This window comes from Corvus hawaiiensis, chromosome 5 (genome assembly GCF_020740725.1).
Source record: "Corvus hawaiiensis isolate bCorHaw1 chromosome 5, bCorHaw1.pri.cur, whole genome shotgun sequence".
Lineage (NCBI taxonomy): Eukaryota > Metazoa > Chordata > Aves > Passeriformes > Corvidae > Corvus > Corvus hawaiiensis.
In genome coordinates, this window is record NC_063217.1 from 2,650,677 (window position 1) to 2,663,870 (window position 13,194).

The 13,194-nt window shown below is 61.8% G+C and overlaps 1 protein-coding gene across 6 annotated transcripts; it reads right to left on the reverse strand.

The window, feature by feature from the left end:
* Positions 1 to 257: 257 nt before the first annotated feature.
* On the reverse strand, positions 258 to 12,940 carry LOC125325810 (protein O-GlcNAcase-like). Of its 6 annotated transcripts, none has more exons than XM_048303280.1 (17): positions 12,858 to 12,940; positions 10,116 to 10,167; positions 8,853 to 8,950; positions 8,169 to 8,299; positions 7,541 to 7,712; positions 7,160 to 7,258; positions 6,600 to 6,884; positions 6,370 to 6,498; positions 4,706 to 5,883; positions 4,448 to 4,622; positions 4,089 to 4,145; positions 3,361 to 3,446; positions 3,045 to 3,149; positions 2,116 to 2,207; positions 1,542 to 1,734; positions 1,290 to 1,461; positions 258 to 990 (listed from the first exon to the last, which is right to left on the reverse strand). In XM_048303280.1, exons 2-17 carry the CDS (start codon positions 10,142 to 10,144, stop codon positions 854 to 856), a joined length of 3,138 nt encoding a protein of 1,045 aa, XP_048159237.1. In that variant the 5' UTR covers positions 10,145 to 10,167; positions 12,858 to 12,940; the 3' UTR covers positions 258 to 853. The 6 variants fall into 6 exon arrangements, with proteins under 6 accessions (XP_048159237.1, XP_048159236.1, XP_048159235.1 ...); XM_048303279.1 differs by lacking the exon at positions 12,858 to 12,940 and adding an exon at positions 11,972 to 12,408 and having other exon boundaries at positions 4,706 to 5,880; XM_048303278.1 differs by lacking the exon at positions 12,858 to 12,940 and adding an exon at positions 11,972 to 12,408.
* Between the last annotated feature and the right edge of the window lie 254 nt (positions 12,941 to 13,194).

The window sequence follows — 13,194 nt, forward strand, 5'->3', positions numbered from 1 at the left end:
GGGTCCCATCCCGCAGGAAAGCCCTACAGGGCTGGGGCCGTGAGCTCACACTGCCAGAGGCTGGAGCACCTTCCCGGAGTGCAGAGCAGGGGGAAGCCGGGGAGCAGCTGGGGAAGTGGGTGTGTGGGGAGCTGCTTTGTTTGAGGTGACACAAGACTGACTGTAGCAACAGCCGGTGTGGGATGTGTGAGAGGGCATGAGGGTGTGAGAGGGACGTGCTGGCACCCCAACACTTTCCCCCAAGAGACGAGCCATGGTGAGAGCCCAGCAAACGCTTTATTGCCAAGGACAGCGCTTCCCTCAGCCCCCAGGCACAAAAATAGAGGCTGCCTCACCGAATCCCATACCAGATCAATCCATTACGGACAAGCAGGTCCTCGGTGCTGAGAGCCAGCCCCAGCATCAGCCTCAGGCCACACAGGGGATGGAGAGAGCTGGGCAGCCCAGCCTGCGTGACAGGGACACTCCCGTAGCACTAAGGCACCGTGCTGTGCTCCGGGACCACCAACCCAGACACTGCCCATGGGCTCCCGCAGGCCTGGGGGCCTGCAGACAGCCTGGCTCCCCAGCAAAGGTGGAGGGTACCCAGCAAACAGGACCAGTTGGGGTGGCACAGAGGTGGCCCAATCCCCTGAGTGGCAGAAATAGCTCTCTGCTACCCAGGTACCTCACAGCCCTGCACACATCCCAGTGACATCCTGCTCACCCCCAGGCTGTGTCCCCTCTCACTTGTACCTGGTCTGCTCGAGGTGCCCCTCTGTTCCCGCTTGCTCAGGCCGACGCTGTGCGGGATGGGCGGTCAGCCTGGCCTGGGGAACCAGCCTGTCCTGGGGCACTGGCTCTCTGTGCCCCATCAGAGGAGACGTCCCAGGAGCTGAGTGCCGGGAGAGCTGCCCCAGGCCACCGGCAGGGCGACAAAGCCCAGTTTGCTGTAGAAGCTCAGCTGCTGCCGGTCGGTGTCACTGACCTGGCAGAACACTCCCCGTGACCCTGGAAGGGAGGTGAGAGGTCAGGGCACCAGAACCCCAGTGCTGGGACTGGGGGCACAGTGACAGGGATCCCCTCCGTAAGGGGATTGGTCTCTCCACTGCCCCTTTGGCACAGAGTGCCCCTGTGATGCCCTGAGACATGTCCCAGTCATTTCCCCCAGTGCAAAGGGAGGGGACAGTGCCTGGGAGCTGGGGCTGCTCTCCACCAGAGAGGGGCCAGCTCCCAGCTCTGGTGGGTGAGGGAGCAGTTGGGATGGGGTTGTGCTGGATGAAGGGCCAGCACTCGGAGGTCATGCTCACCGTTGGCCCTGAGTGCGCTCAGCAGGCAGAGGGCCAGGCTGCGACTGGCCCCCACGTCCAGCACGCGGGGGGCCGTGCCCAGCTGTACCAGGGAGGGGAAACGTCTCAGCACGGGCTGGGGCACAGCCAGTGGCTCTGCATGGAAGAAGACCACTGCTTCCTCCAGGGCATCCTGCAGGAGACAAGCACAAGTGAGGGAACCCCCTCCACCTCTCCCATCCACGCTCCCCTCTGCTCCAGGTGTCCCCTCACCTGTCCCAGAGCTGGGCCACCTGCGCCCAGGTCTGGGGGGTACTTGTGCCGTATGGCCGGCAGCCAGCTGCTGTCTCGCTGCTGCAGGAAGCCCTCGGCGTGGAGCGCTCCGGCTGCATAGCCACACGGGCCACCCTCATCCTCCAGCACAAAGGTGTACTCGGGGCTCAGGCTGAGGAAGCTGCCCAGGAGTCTGCCAGGCAGAGCAGGAGCATGGCTCAGCTGAGCCTGGAGCCCCTGGGAAACCTCAGAGCAGCTTCGTCCTTCATGCCCCAGCTGGACAGCACCCAGCACCCACTGACCACCCCTTTGAGATCCCTGCTAGAAACCCTCAGCCAACGGGAGCCACTGCAGCCTCCAGCATCCAGGCTGGACATCTGTAACAGTGGCTGCCGTGACCCTGCTGGACATCAGCATGGGGGTGTCCCTCCCTGCCCCCCTCAGTGAGGCCATTGCCAGCCATGGGGCAAAGCTGGTCCCCAAAAGAATGCCGAGAGGCCATTGCCTCACTCCCCAGCCCTGCATCACCCAGCACGTGTCCAGGGTCAGCACAGTCCAAAGGGCTACATCTCACCTGTCACCGAGGAGATCCGGGTGGGCCACGAGGATCTCTGCCACTTTGGGATCACAGTCCAAACTCTCCCGGCACATGCGGTAAAGCTCTCCCTGGAAGACCCAGACCCATGTCAGCCCTGTCTGTGCCTGCCGTGCCACAATGCCAGCCACCACCTTCTGCTGGCCTCGGGCTCATCACCACAGCACAGCCAGCCTTCAAACCAGAAATTGCCATTCCGGTCAGGCATCCTGAGAGCAGCCGCTGCAGAGACGGCCCCAGGCAGGAGCATGCTCAGAGCAGCCAGAACGGCACCAAAAACAACACTGAAACTCAGGTCTCCAGAGAGCCTGAGCACAGCAGGACATCCTCAAATGTCCTGTCTTGGTCACAGTTGAGTTTGCTGCTGCAAACATTCTGATAAAAGCCTTGCTCCTGAAAGGGGAGGCTGCCCTGATAACCCAACAACAGGGGCAGGACCGTGCCCTGCTGTGCCTGTTCCTGCAACAGGCCGATGGGCTCAGCTGGATTTTCCTCTCAGGGTTTCACTGGACACAGACTTTGTTGTTGTCAAGGTTCAGCCTGAACAGATGAGCTGCACTCGTGTCTGTGGTGCCTGGATTTGTGGTGTTAGCCTTTCCTTGAGCTGGAGAGGAGCAGGGTGAGGGAGTGAGGTCTGGCCAGGCCCCTGTCACAGAGAGGTGGGTTTGCTGAGGCCACAGCACATTCTCCAGCCCATGGTCCGACATGCTGACCACAGCCCCGAGAGCTGCCCCAGGCCAGCTGGCTCTGAGCAGAGCTGGACCCGAGGTCCCTCCCCACCTGTGTCACCCCACACTGGGAGCTCAGCCTGGGGTCAGCAGCAGATGAACCCATAACGCATCATTTTAAGGGCAGCACAAGCCATGCAAAGGCTCTGGCAGGACACCCCTCCATGCCACGGCTCCCACCTTGTCCAGGGGCAGCAGCGGGCGCAGGAGGTACAGCTGGCTGGATGGGAAGAGCGGGGGTGGATGGTAGAAGAGGTCACAGCTGTTCCCCACAGGCAGCAGTGCCTGGAAGAGATACAGTCCATCAGTTGGTCCTGGCATCCTGGAGGCAGCAGGAGGGTGGCTCTGAGACTCCCGAAATCCCAGGAATCACAGCCCAGGTGCAGAGGCCTGGGGCTGCTCTGCCTTCCCAAGCTTGCAGCAGCTCAACAGCAGAGTTGGGATATTGGCTTCCCAATGGCTCCTTCAGCCCCCACAGGGAGGGAGACACCCTCACCTGCAGCTCTCCAAAGAGGCCCCCACGACGTGCCCAGGGCTCGGCGTCCCTCCCCAGCAGGATCGGGGCAGTGATACTCTGGCACCCTGGAAGCAGCAGGACACAGACACACATGAGGTGAACAAAAACCTGCTAGGCAAAGGGAGGTCAGCCTCTGCCAGGCAGATCCCTGCTGTCACAGCTCCAAGGATGTGTTCCCCAGCTGTGCAGCCTGAGACAGTGGGAACGTGCCCTGCATGGCTGCGTCCCCGAGGAAGGGGCTCAAGGTACACGGCTCCCTCTCACACTGGAGACCTGCTCAGGTCATCACCTGGTAACAGTTCTTGGTTTTTAAGAGGTCACAAGGCCCACAAAGCAACCAGGGAGCCCTAAACCAGAGGAAAACTGTGCCAAGCGATGCACAGGCATTGAAAAAACAGCTCCACCTCTGTCACCAAGGGCATATTGCTCCCAGAACCCTTCTTCCACACAGGCTCTGGGGTCTTTGGGATAAAAGGGCTGAGGAACCATATCCTAGAAATGACTGTGAGATATGGTGAAGATCTACTCCAATGACTGCCCTGTCCCTGGCAGCAGTGCCTCATCCTGCCCCGCTGTGTCATTCCCAGGGCCATTCCTGCTCGGCTCAGCAGGCAGAGTGTGGGGAAGGGCAGCCTGATGGCGAGTGCTGGCTGCTGCTGTGGGGCTGGGGCTGGTAAGGGGTGAGCTAGGGCAGTGTCCATACTTACAGCCAAAGCAGTTCCCCCAGGTGCCCTTGGGGTCGGGGTCGCAGAGCAGGTGACCATCTGCAAAGAGGTGAAGGGGTGAGCACAGGACACAAATCAGCCGCAGAAAAGGGGTCAAGGGGAGGTGCACTCCCAGAAGGGACCCTGGCACCCCTAGCTGGACACTGGAACCCCAGATCTCTGGGGTGGGTCCCAGAAACCTTCACCTCCTTAGTGGGGAAGCAGTGGATCCCCAGAGAACAAGCATCAGGGTGCCCTGGATGTGCCCCAGTGCCACAGAGTCCTGCACTCCAACTCAGCTGGGTTTGGATAGGTGTGACGGGGACTGGCAGGGGCTGGCAGGGCTGGCATCAGCCACGTACCCAGCCAGAGGACAAAGGCACTGGCGGCCAGCAGCATGTTGCGGATGTCCCAGAGGTAGGGGTGCAGGTCGTAGAGCAGCGCCCGGCCAGCGGTGCTGACGAAGCGGCTGTGCAGGCGGCACGTTCGTGCGCAGAGCAGCTGGAAGGACTGAGCCCGGCCTCGCCACTGCGTGCCCTGGAGACACACCAGGTGTCAGCCACCTAGGGACACACGCCATGGCAGCCACCCTGCTGCAGCAGCACCAGGACCAGCCTTACCCCGCAGGCATCGGGTGCCGTGGCTGGGACCCCCACGCTGAGGCTGTTTGCCCGCAGCCACCGAAAGTGCTCCAGGAGATCCTGTGCCAGAGCTCCATGGTGGTAGGGCAGGTAGAAGAGCTCCACCAGCATCCGCACCTCCTCCAGGGTCAGTGGTGCTGTAGGGCTGGACACGGCTTCCTCTGGGGTCAGTGGTGCTGTGGGGCTGGATCTGGCCTCCTTTGGGATCATCAGTGCCGTAGGGCCAGACCCAGCCTCCTCTGGGGTCACCAATGCCACGGGGCTGATCCTGGCCTTCTCTGGGGTCACTTGTGATGTGGGGCTGGTCCTGGTCTCCTTGGGGGTCACAGGGCCAGACCCAGCCTCCTCTGGACTCACTGGTGCCATGGGGCTGGATCCAGCCTCCTCTGGTGTCAGTGGTGCCATGGGGCTGGTCCTGGCCTCCTCTGGGGTCACTGGTGCCATGGGGCTGGTCCTGGCCTTCTCTGGGGTCATCTGTGATGTGGGGCTGGTCCTGGCCTCCTCCGGGGTCAGTGGTGCCATGGGGCCAGACCCAGCCTCCTCTGGGGTCACTGGTGCCATGGGACCAGGGCTAGCACCAACCTCATCAGTCAGTGGGGCTGGGAGGGCAGGGCTGTCACCAACCTCAGGCCCTGGGGGTGTCTGGGGCACATCAGTCCTGATGGCCTCAGGCTGGGTGCTGCTCAGAGACTGGGCGGGGCTGGCACTCCCTGTCCTGGCATCACTGGTGGGCGAGGAAATGTTCTGACTGGTGGTGGCCCCGTTGCTGGAGCTCGTGGTGGGGCCTGGACTGGGGGGGGTCTCAGTGGCCATTGGGATTCCTGCAGACTGGGCACTCCCAGCCACACTGGGCAGAGCAGAGGAGGGCTCACAGCTCTCCCCACTCTCCGTGGCGAGCTGGTCCCCAGCCCTTGTAGGGCCCTGCTGACCGCCAGTGGGTGTCCTGCTCCCGCTGTCCTTCTCAGGCTCCGAGGTCACCTCCTTGCACCCCTCCTCTGGTGCCACTCCACAGGGCTTGGGGCTGTGCTGATCTGCCCCACCGGGAGCAGAGTCGTGGGGCTGAGGGTCGGGAGTGACCTCCTGTCCTCGCTCTGTGCCAGGCTGCAGCCTTGGTCCTCCCTTGAGGCTGACACTGGGGTGTCCTGGGGTCCTTCCTCCTGGCAGAATGGAACAAGAGGGAAGCCCCTTTGGCAGCTGCATGGAAACTTCTGCCCATGGAGCAGGACAGTGCTGGGGAGCTCCATCCCCAAGCTGGCAGGAGATGAGTTGCCAGAACCCTGGGCTCGAGTTCAGGCCCCGGGAGCTGGTGAGGCTGTGGCTTTGCAGAGGCAAACACTGCAAAACACCAAGCTCACCCTTGGCTGACCCCCTCTTCCAGAGCTGGCGCAGGCTTCAGTGCTGCCAGCCAAGAAAACCCTCTCCAGGTTGTGGCCATGGCAGGAGCACCCATGGGGCAGCATGGCAGGGTGGACACTCACACCTGCCCACCACGGCATGCACGGCCCTGCTGCCACACCAGCCCCAGAGACCCTCCAGATGGGCAAGGCTGGGGCTCCCTCACCCCGTGCCCACCAAGCTCCTGGCAGAGCCAATCCAGCGCTCCAGGGATTGAGGGATGCTGCATGTGCAGATCCATTGCCTACCTGGCTCCAAGGCCTGCTGGTTTATCTCGGCCACCCAGTCACACAGCGCCAGCTCCAAGGCTTCCTGGGGGCTGTAGCTCCTATCCTGAGCACCTTGGCTGTCCCCCAGGGCTGCCACTGCCTCCATTCCTAAGGAACTGCAGCTCGTCAGCCTGGGCAGCCCTGGTTCCATGCAGGAAAGCTTCAGGGCTGGGCAAGGATGGGCAGCAATGGGCACTGGGGCCAGGTACCTGCGTGGTCAGGGTGGGCACAGCTCCCCAGCTCGCTCCGAAACCAGGTGCCCAGTGTGTGTATGGGGATGAAGTTGGCCTGGAGCTCACAGTTGGGGTTGAGGAGCAGCCCGTGGAGCCTGGACATGAGGCCAGGAGCACGCCCCATGTAAGGGCCCAGGAAGACACGTCTGCAGTCATAGTCGTTGGCGTAGAGGTTGTCCCAGATGACGGGACAGCGCCTCAGGACAGCCTCCACCTCCTCCAGCAGCACTGCTGAGAGCTCCTGTGACACCACCTTTGGGCCTGCAGCATCAGGGCGGGAACACACGTGGGGCACAGGGTCCATCGGACACACAGCAGGGACACGGGCAGAGATGTGGGTTGGGTCTCCCCACCCACACTCCCAAGCCAGGAGAGCAGACCCCCAGCTCAAACTCCTGCCTGGCTGGGGCTGCACACCCCAATATGAGGCACCACAGTGGGGTCACTTGCTGGTGGCTCTCCCAGGACAGCCCGTGGCCACAGGGTTTGCAGACACTGCACGTGGCCACGCACCCAGAGCTGGTCCTGGTGCTCACCTGTCCAGATGACACCGATCCCTGGGAGCAGCTCTTGGCCGATGGTCTGCAGGTAGCAGGACTGGCTGGGGCTGGGAGAGCAGAGCGAGCTGCAGTATTCTGGGAGAGAGCACAGAGCATCCCCTGAGGGCTGGGGGAACAGGAGAGGAAAGGCTGCCGGGATCATGGACAGGGGCTGGGGCCCTGCTGCAGCCTGGTCCTGTCTTAGTCCCAAAATGTCCATAGCTCCCCCAGGAGCGTGAGGAGTCCAGGGAGAGCTGTGGGGGCGGCCAGGGCACTCAGCTCTCAGCAGGGACAGGGGCTGGGTGCAGCCAAAGGGCATCCCAGTGTGAGGGGACTCCCTGGTTTGGGGGGCTGGGATTGCAGCGCTGCGGGCAGTACCTGTAGGACAGAAGAGGAAGACAGAGGGTTGGCCCAGCTCCTGGTAGACCTCGTTGGCCACAGAGGCCTGAGCCTGTGCCAGGGAGGGGAAGACATCTCTGTCAGCTTGGCACATGCAGGGGTCGATGTCGTCAAAGAGCAGCGCGAAGGAGCAGCACCCCATGGCAGCCACCTGTGGGCACAGAGGGGCTGCTGGGATCCCTGGGCACCAGAGAGCCCCAAGGGGCTGGAGAGAGGCATCTGGGCACAGCACAGATGGGGCAGTTCCTGCCTGGGCTGTGCCACAGGAGTAGCAGCTGCCCATGGAGCAACCCCACCATGCCAGTGGCTCTTTGCCCTCCCTGGGGACCCGGGGCTCAGCTCCAGCCTGTGCCAGGCCTCAGTGCTGCCCAGCAAGTTCTGGGGCTTGGCTGGTCCATCTCCTGCCCCCGTCAGGCATCCATGGAGCCTTCAGCTCTCTGTCACCATGACAGGGACAGCACATTGGCCACCGGGCACCCCAGAGCTGCTCCCTCTGTGCAGCAGCAGGAGAGGTTTACACCCCCACACCAGCCCATGGGGTGGGCACAGGAACCACACATGTGCCCCTTGCCTGGGAGCAGTGGGATGAAGGAATGGCCCACGGTACCTGCCTGAGTTTTTGCTGCAGCAGGAGCCGATCCCCGGCGCTGGAAAACACCATGTCCTGGCCAGCAGAAATGGCGAAAATAAACTCCACACCCTGCTCTTGGGCAGCTTCGATGAGAGACTGCATGCGGGCTGGGGACAGAGCACAGGGGGTCTGTGAGAACTGGGAGGCACGGGATGGAGGGGGACAAGGGATGGAGGGGGACAAGGGATGGAGGGGGACAAAGGATGGAGCAGGATAAGGTGTGAAGGGGGACAAGGTGTGAAGGGGGACAAGGTGTGAAGGGGGATGGGGTAGAGCAGGACAGGGGATGGAGCAAGACAAGGGATGGAGGGAGAACCCCAGCAGTCTGAAAGGAAGAAGCTGAGGTCGTTGGGAGGGGAGAGGCTCCAGGAAGACCATTTCCACTCCCTCAGGACACAGAGGACTTTTGACAAGGGTGTACGGGCCAGAGATCACATTGCCAGAGACCCACATAGGGAGTTCCCCATGCTGGGTGGTTCCTTAGGCAATTCCATATGATGGGCACGGTCTGGGAATCTTCTTGCGCTTGGCAAGATCTGGGGGCCTCCATGCAATGGGCAGGGTCCTGGCAGGATGGAAATAGCTGAGGCACAGCCCATGCTACCCTCTCAGGGACCCGGGATGCTTGCAGCCCCCCGTGGGGCCCAGCAGAGCCGCTACCTGCCTCATGCTCTGTGTAGGGCTCTCTCCAGAGCAGCCGGTGCTTCAGCTCATCCTTGGGCGCGTACATGTAGCAGTTCAGCCCCTGGCGTTGCAGCCTGTGCAGGGAGAACAAGGGGTCACCCAGGTTCCACACGGGCTCTTTGCACGGCCACATGGAGACAGAAATCTCAGCCAGCTGAGCTCTAAGGTTTGTGTCAGAGAGCAGCAGGACGTGCCCCCCAGGAGGGCAGACACCTCCCTCTTTTGGCACTCCTGTATGGAAGCCATCTGATATATTCATTTGGTTTTATTTATCCTCCTCAGCAGAAACTATTTTACATTTTCCCATGGTCAACAGAGTAGGAAGCACTTCAGGTATCTCGTGATAAAAGTCCCTTGTCTTGTTTCTTTCCAGATAAGAAAAACACCGATGGACATGTCACTCTCATGTGCCACCATGTGAACGCATCCCAGTCCAGCACCAGACAAGGCCCCCATTAGACCTTCTCATTCCTGAGTTACTTTAAAACATCACAGCTTGTTTTCCTTCCATTTTTCTGTACCCACATCTCTGGTCCCTGCACTCTGGTCCTTAATTACACTTGTGACTGCCCACACTGTCACCACTGCACTGCCCATGCAGTCACCAGGGCACTGCCCACACTGTCACCACTGCACTGCCCACAGGAGGCCCTGCAAAGCCCCAGTTCATTGGTGGCAGGTCCTGTCAGTGCAGCTCATTCCTGTGCAGGGATGGCCTGTGCACGCGCTGCTTGGAGAGGAGCTGCATGGATCAACTCCCATCCCAGTGACGGATCCTGCGCACATCCTTCCATCACTGGGACATGGGGTGACGCACAGACAGGCATGGGGACTCACGGGGACACAGCAGGGCCACCCACACCAGGCAGGGGTGGCAGCCTCAGGACACAGCAGCCATCTGTGCTCAGGATGGAGTGATGCCCTCGTTCCCACAGGGTTCAGCCCAGCTCCAGCGAGCCCGGGCAGGCTGGAATTGCCCGCCTGGTGTCTTCGCTCGCTGCTGGTGGCAGCGGGGACGCGGCCAGCGTACCCACACGGGGCTGCACCAGGATGAGTGGAGCCCCAGCACCATCTGCTGGCACGGGGCGGCCCCGCGTCCGTCCGTCCGTCTGTCCCGTGGCACCCACGGCCCGGCCAAGCGCGGATCCTTCCCGAGCGCTGGGACAGGGGGACACTGAAGAAGCATGAGCCCCTTTCGATGCCACCGCCCCTTCAGAGAGGAAAATTCGGGGTACTTGCCATTGAAAAAGAAGTTTTCTCTGATCCATTGACCACGGTCTCCCATAGAAACCTGTAAAAGGGAGGGGAAAAAAGGGCAAAATGTAGTTGTTAGTGCCTTAAAACAGTCTCTGTCTGTGCTATCCCTGAATGCAGAGATACTCTGCTGGACATGCAGCACCCATTCCGCCATTGGGACCACTTCCAATATGAAGAACCCTTCATATTTCTGTGTGTAGGAAGCCCTGGGAGGTGCAGAGTTGTCTGCAAGGCCAGGGAGAAAGGATATCCAGTGGAACACAAGCCCTTTCCCTTGGGGACAGGCAGATAAATGGGTTTGGAGAGATGCAGATTTGACAGCTCCTCAAAGCAGAGGTTAAGGGGAACCCGTCAGTGTCCCAGCACAGATGGGAGATTTAGCAAGAGAAGAACTTTCAGCCACTTCAAGTCTCTGCAAGATCTGGCAGCTGCAACGTGAAGTCTCATGGAAAATCCATTACATCTTGGATGGTGATGGCAATTGGCCATCAAGGCATCTTCCTGCTTTCTCTCTGCATCACGGGCAACTTTTGAGTCAATCACTGCACCTTCCAGCAGCCAAGGCCAAGGGGAGCAGATACTTGGGAAGTGACGGCATTCCCAAAACTGGGCGGTGCACAGGCGCAGGCTGCACTAACTCCATTAAGCTGGGAGAAGGGATCAGCTCTCGGTGTCTGGCACGAGGCCAGTGTCACCCAGGAAAGCACCTGCATTTCCCAAAGCACCTGAGTGTCCCAGAGCTCATCTGCCCTCATTCCCTTGGCTCCCTTTGGCAGGAGCCCACCCTGCAACCCCCAGCACCAGCCCTGGGCAGTGGTGAGGTGGGTTGCACCACAGCAACACCCACTCTCCATCTGTCTTCTCTCTGCAGACAGATCTTCTACCTGCTTGAACACCTACATGGTTATTCCATATACTTTGAAATAATTTATAGTCACCTTGCTATCCATCCCCCACCATACACGGGGCCAAATTTGTGGCCACTTGAGAATCCCAGCAAACATTTCAAAGTTATTTCTGTGGTAAATAATTTGCTATTTCGAGATCACAGCGAGGTCCCCAGAGTCCCTGTATGGCACCTGCAAGTGACACTTTCACAGCACATGTTGCTGTGAACTGATGTGGGCTGGCAAGGAGGACACTCAGTCCGGCACACGCCCTGCCAGCAGTGTTCTCCTGGAATGGCTTTGCCAGCAGCATCCCTGTCCTCTTTCCCAGGTCAACTCTGCTATATCGATGATTCTTGTCTGACTCATGTCAGCTTCTCCACCCCTGCATTTCCTGTTTATTTTACATTTATTTGCATGGTGCCCCAGCTTCCTCTCAGGTGAGGCAGTGGGCAGTGGCCCTCAGGGGGGTACTGTGCTGCCAGGAGAAGGGCAGATGATTTTGCCAGGCCTGGCTCAGCTCCAAAAGGAGCTGGGGATGTGGGGAGGGAGAAGCACAGAGCCAGCTCTGGGCACGGGTCCTGCACTGCTGCCCATGGGCAGGGTGGGCAGGTGGGGCACACCGGGAAGCTGCCCCTGAGTCCAGGGCAGCCGAGAACCTCGTGTAGAGCTCTGGAGCCCGAGCAGAGGGTCCCTGTGCCCCTCTTGGGAGGTCAGCTCTGCTGGTGTGGCTGCGGGGCTCAGCGGGGCTCTGGGGAGAGCTGGGACCATCCCAGGGGTGCTGCTCCAGACCCCCGGCAGAGATGGGGTGCCGTGCAAGAGCCCCACTCCCGCCTCCCCCACAGCCTGGGGCCCTTCCCGGCCCGGCTCACTTCGGGTGGATGGGACCAGCCCCTGTAATGCCCGAGCGGGTCGGGCGCCGGCCCCAGCCGCGGCCCCGAAGGCACCTACCTTCCACCACGCCGCAGAGGAAGCGCGGCCGCTCCGCCATCCCCGCGCAGGAGCGGCCCTGCCGGCGCGGGGGCAGGCGCAGGGTGCGCGGAGGGGGGACGGAGTGATGCGCGGAGGGACGGAGGAGTGCGCGGGGGGACGGAGGAATGCGTGGAGAGATGCGCGGAGGGGCGGACGAGTGCTCGGGGGGATGGAGGGGGAGCGGGGGTTGAAGGAGTGCGCGGAAGGATGGGGGGCGCGCAGAGGTGGAGGGTGCGCGGGGAGGGATGGAAGGTGCGCAGAGGGCGGAGGGTGCGCGGGGAGGGATGAAGTGTTGGCGGGAGGGGATGGAAGGATGCGCAGAGGGGTGGAATGTCTGCGGGGGGATGGAGTGTTCGCGGGAGGCGATGGAGGGTGCGCGGACGGCTTCGCGCAGGGGCGGCTCCACCGCCCGCCCTCCCCGCGGGGACGCGCTCGCCGCAGCGCAGGGGGCGGCCCCGCGGGTGGGGCCGGGGCGGGGGCGGAGCGGGGGCTGCCCGAAATCTGTGCGGAGCCCCTGGGAGGCGATGCTCGGAGCCGCAGTCTCGGAGCCCCCGGCCCGGAGCCCCCGGCGCTGCAGCCGCCGCCGCTCCCGGGCACTGTGCCCGCGCCAGCCCCGGCTCCCCCGCGTCCCCAGCTGCGGGGGTTCTCCCGGTGCAGCCCGAGGACACTTCCTTCTCCTGCCTTTGAAGCTTCCCGGGACCCCACAGCCCCAGAGTTGTTCCCGAGGGGTCGAGTGTCATTATCCCCTTGTGTTCACCACTGAGCTGGCACCTGCCCTGGCCACACCCTCGTGCCAGGCCTACGGTGCGTTCCCTCTCCTGGTCCGTGCCATCAGGCCGGTCCATGTGCCTTGCAGGTGACTCACCTCCCTGCCTGTGTCAGGCTGTTTGCCTTGTGCCACCCTGCTCTGAGCTGCTGACGCTCGTCTGGCTCGTGGTTGTCTCCGTCCCACAGGCTGTGGTTTGCAGACGTGCTGCCACGTCATGAGTTCCCTGTCCTGCAGCTGCACATCACGGGGCCCTGCCTACACGCGAGCCGAGGTGTTTGACACCACCAAATCATTTTGCCCTTTTTCAGACCACTGTCCCTGTTTGTTGACGCCACTGTTTTGCCAGGGTTTGCGGTCTGATCGTTCGCCTGTCTTGTACACTCTGTTATTGGTACTGCTGTGGTTACATCCTATTGCTGTTGCTAGTAAATGG

Excerpts from the sequence above, each read along its gene's own strand:
- LOC125325810 (XM_048303278.1), bottom strand. The coding sequence starts at position 12,011 with ATGGCGGAGCGGCCGCGCTTCCTCTGCGGCGTGGTGGAAG. Across the intron at positions 8,951-10,115 it reads AGAAAACTTCTTTTTCAATG|GCTGCAACGCCAGGGGCTGA; the intron begins GCAAGTACCCCG and ends CTCCCTGCACAG. Across the intron at positions 3,447-4,088 it reads CTGGGGGAACTGCTTTGGCT|GGTGCCAGAGTATCACTGCC; the intron begins GTAAGTATGGAC and ends TGCTGCTTCCAG.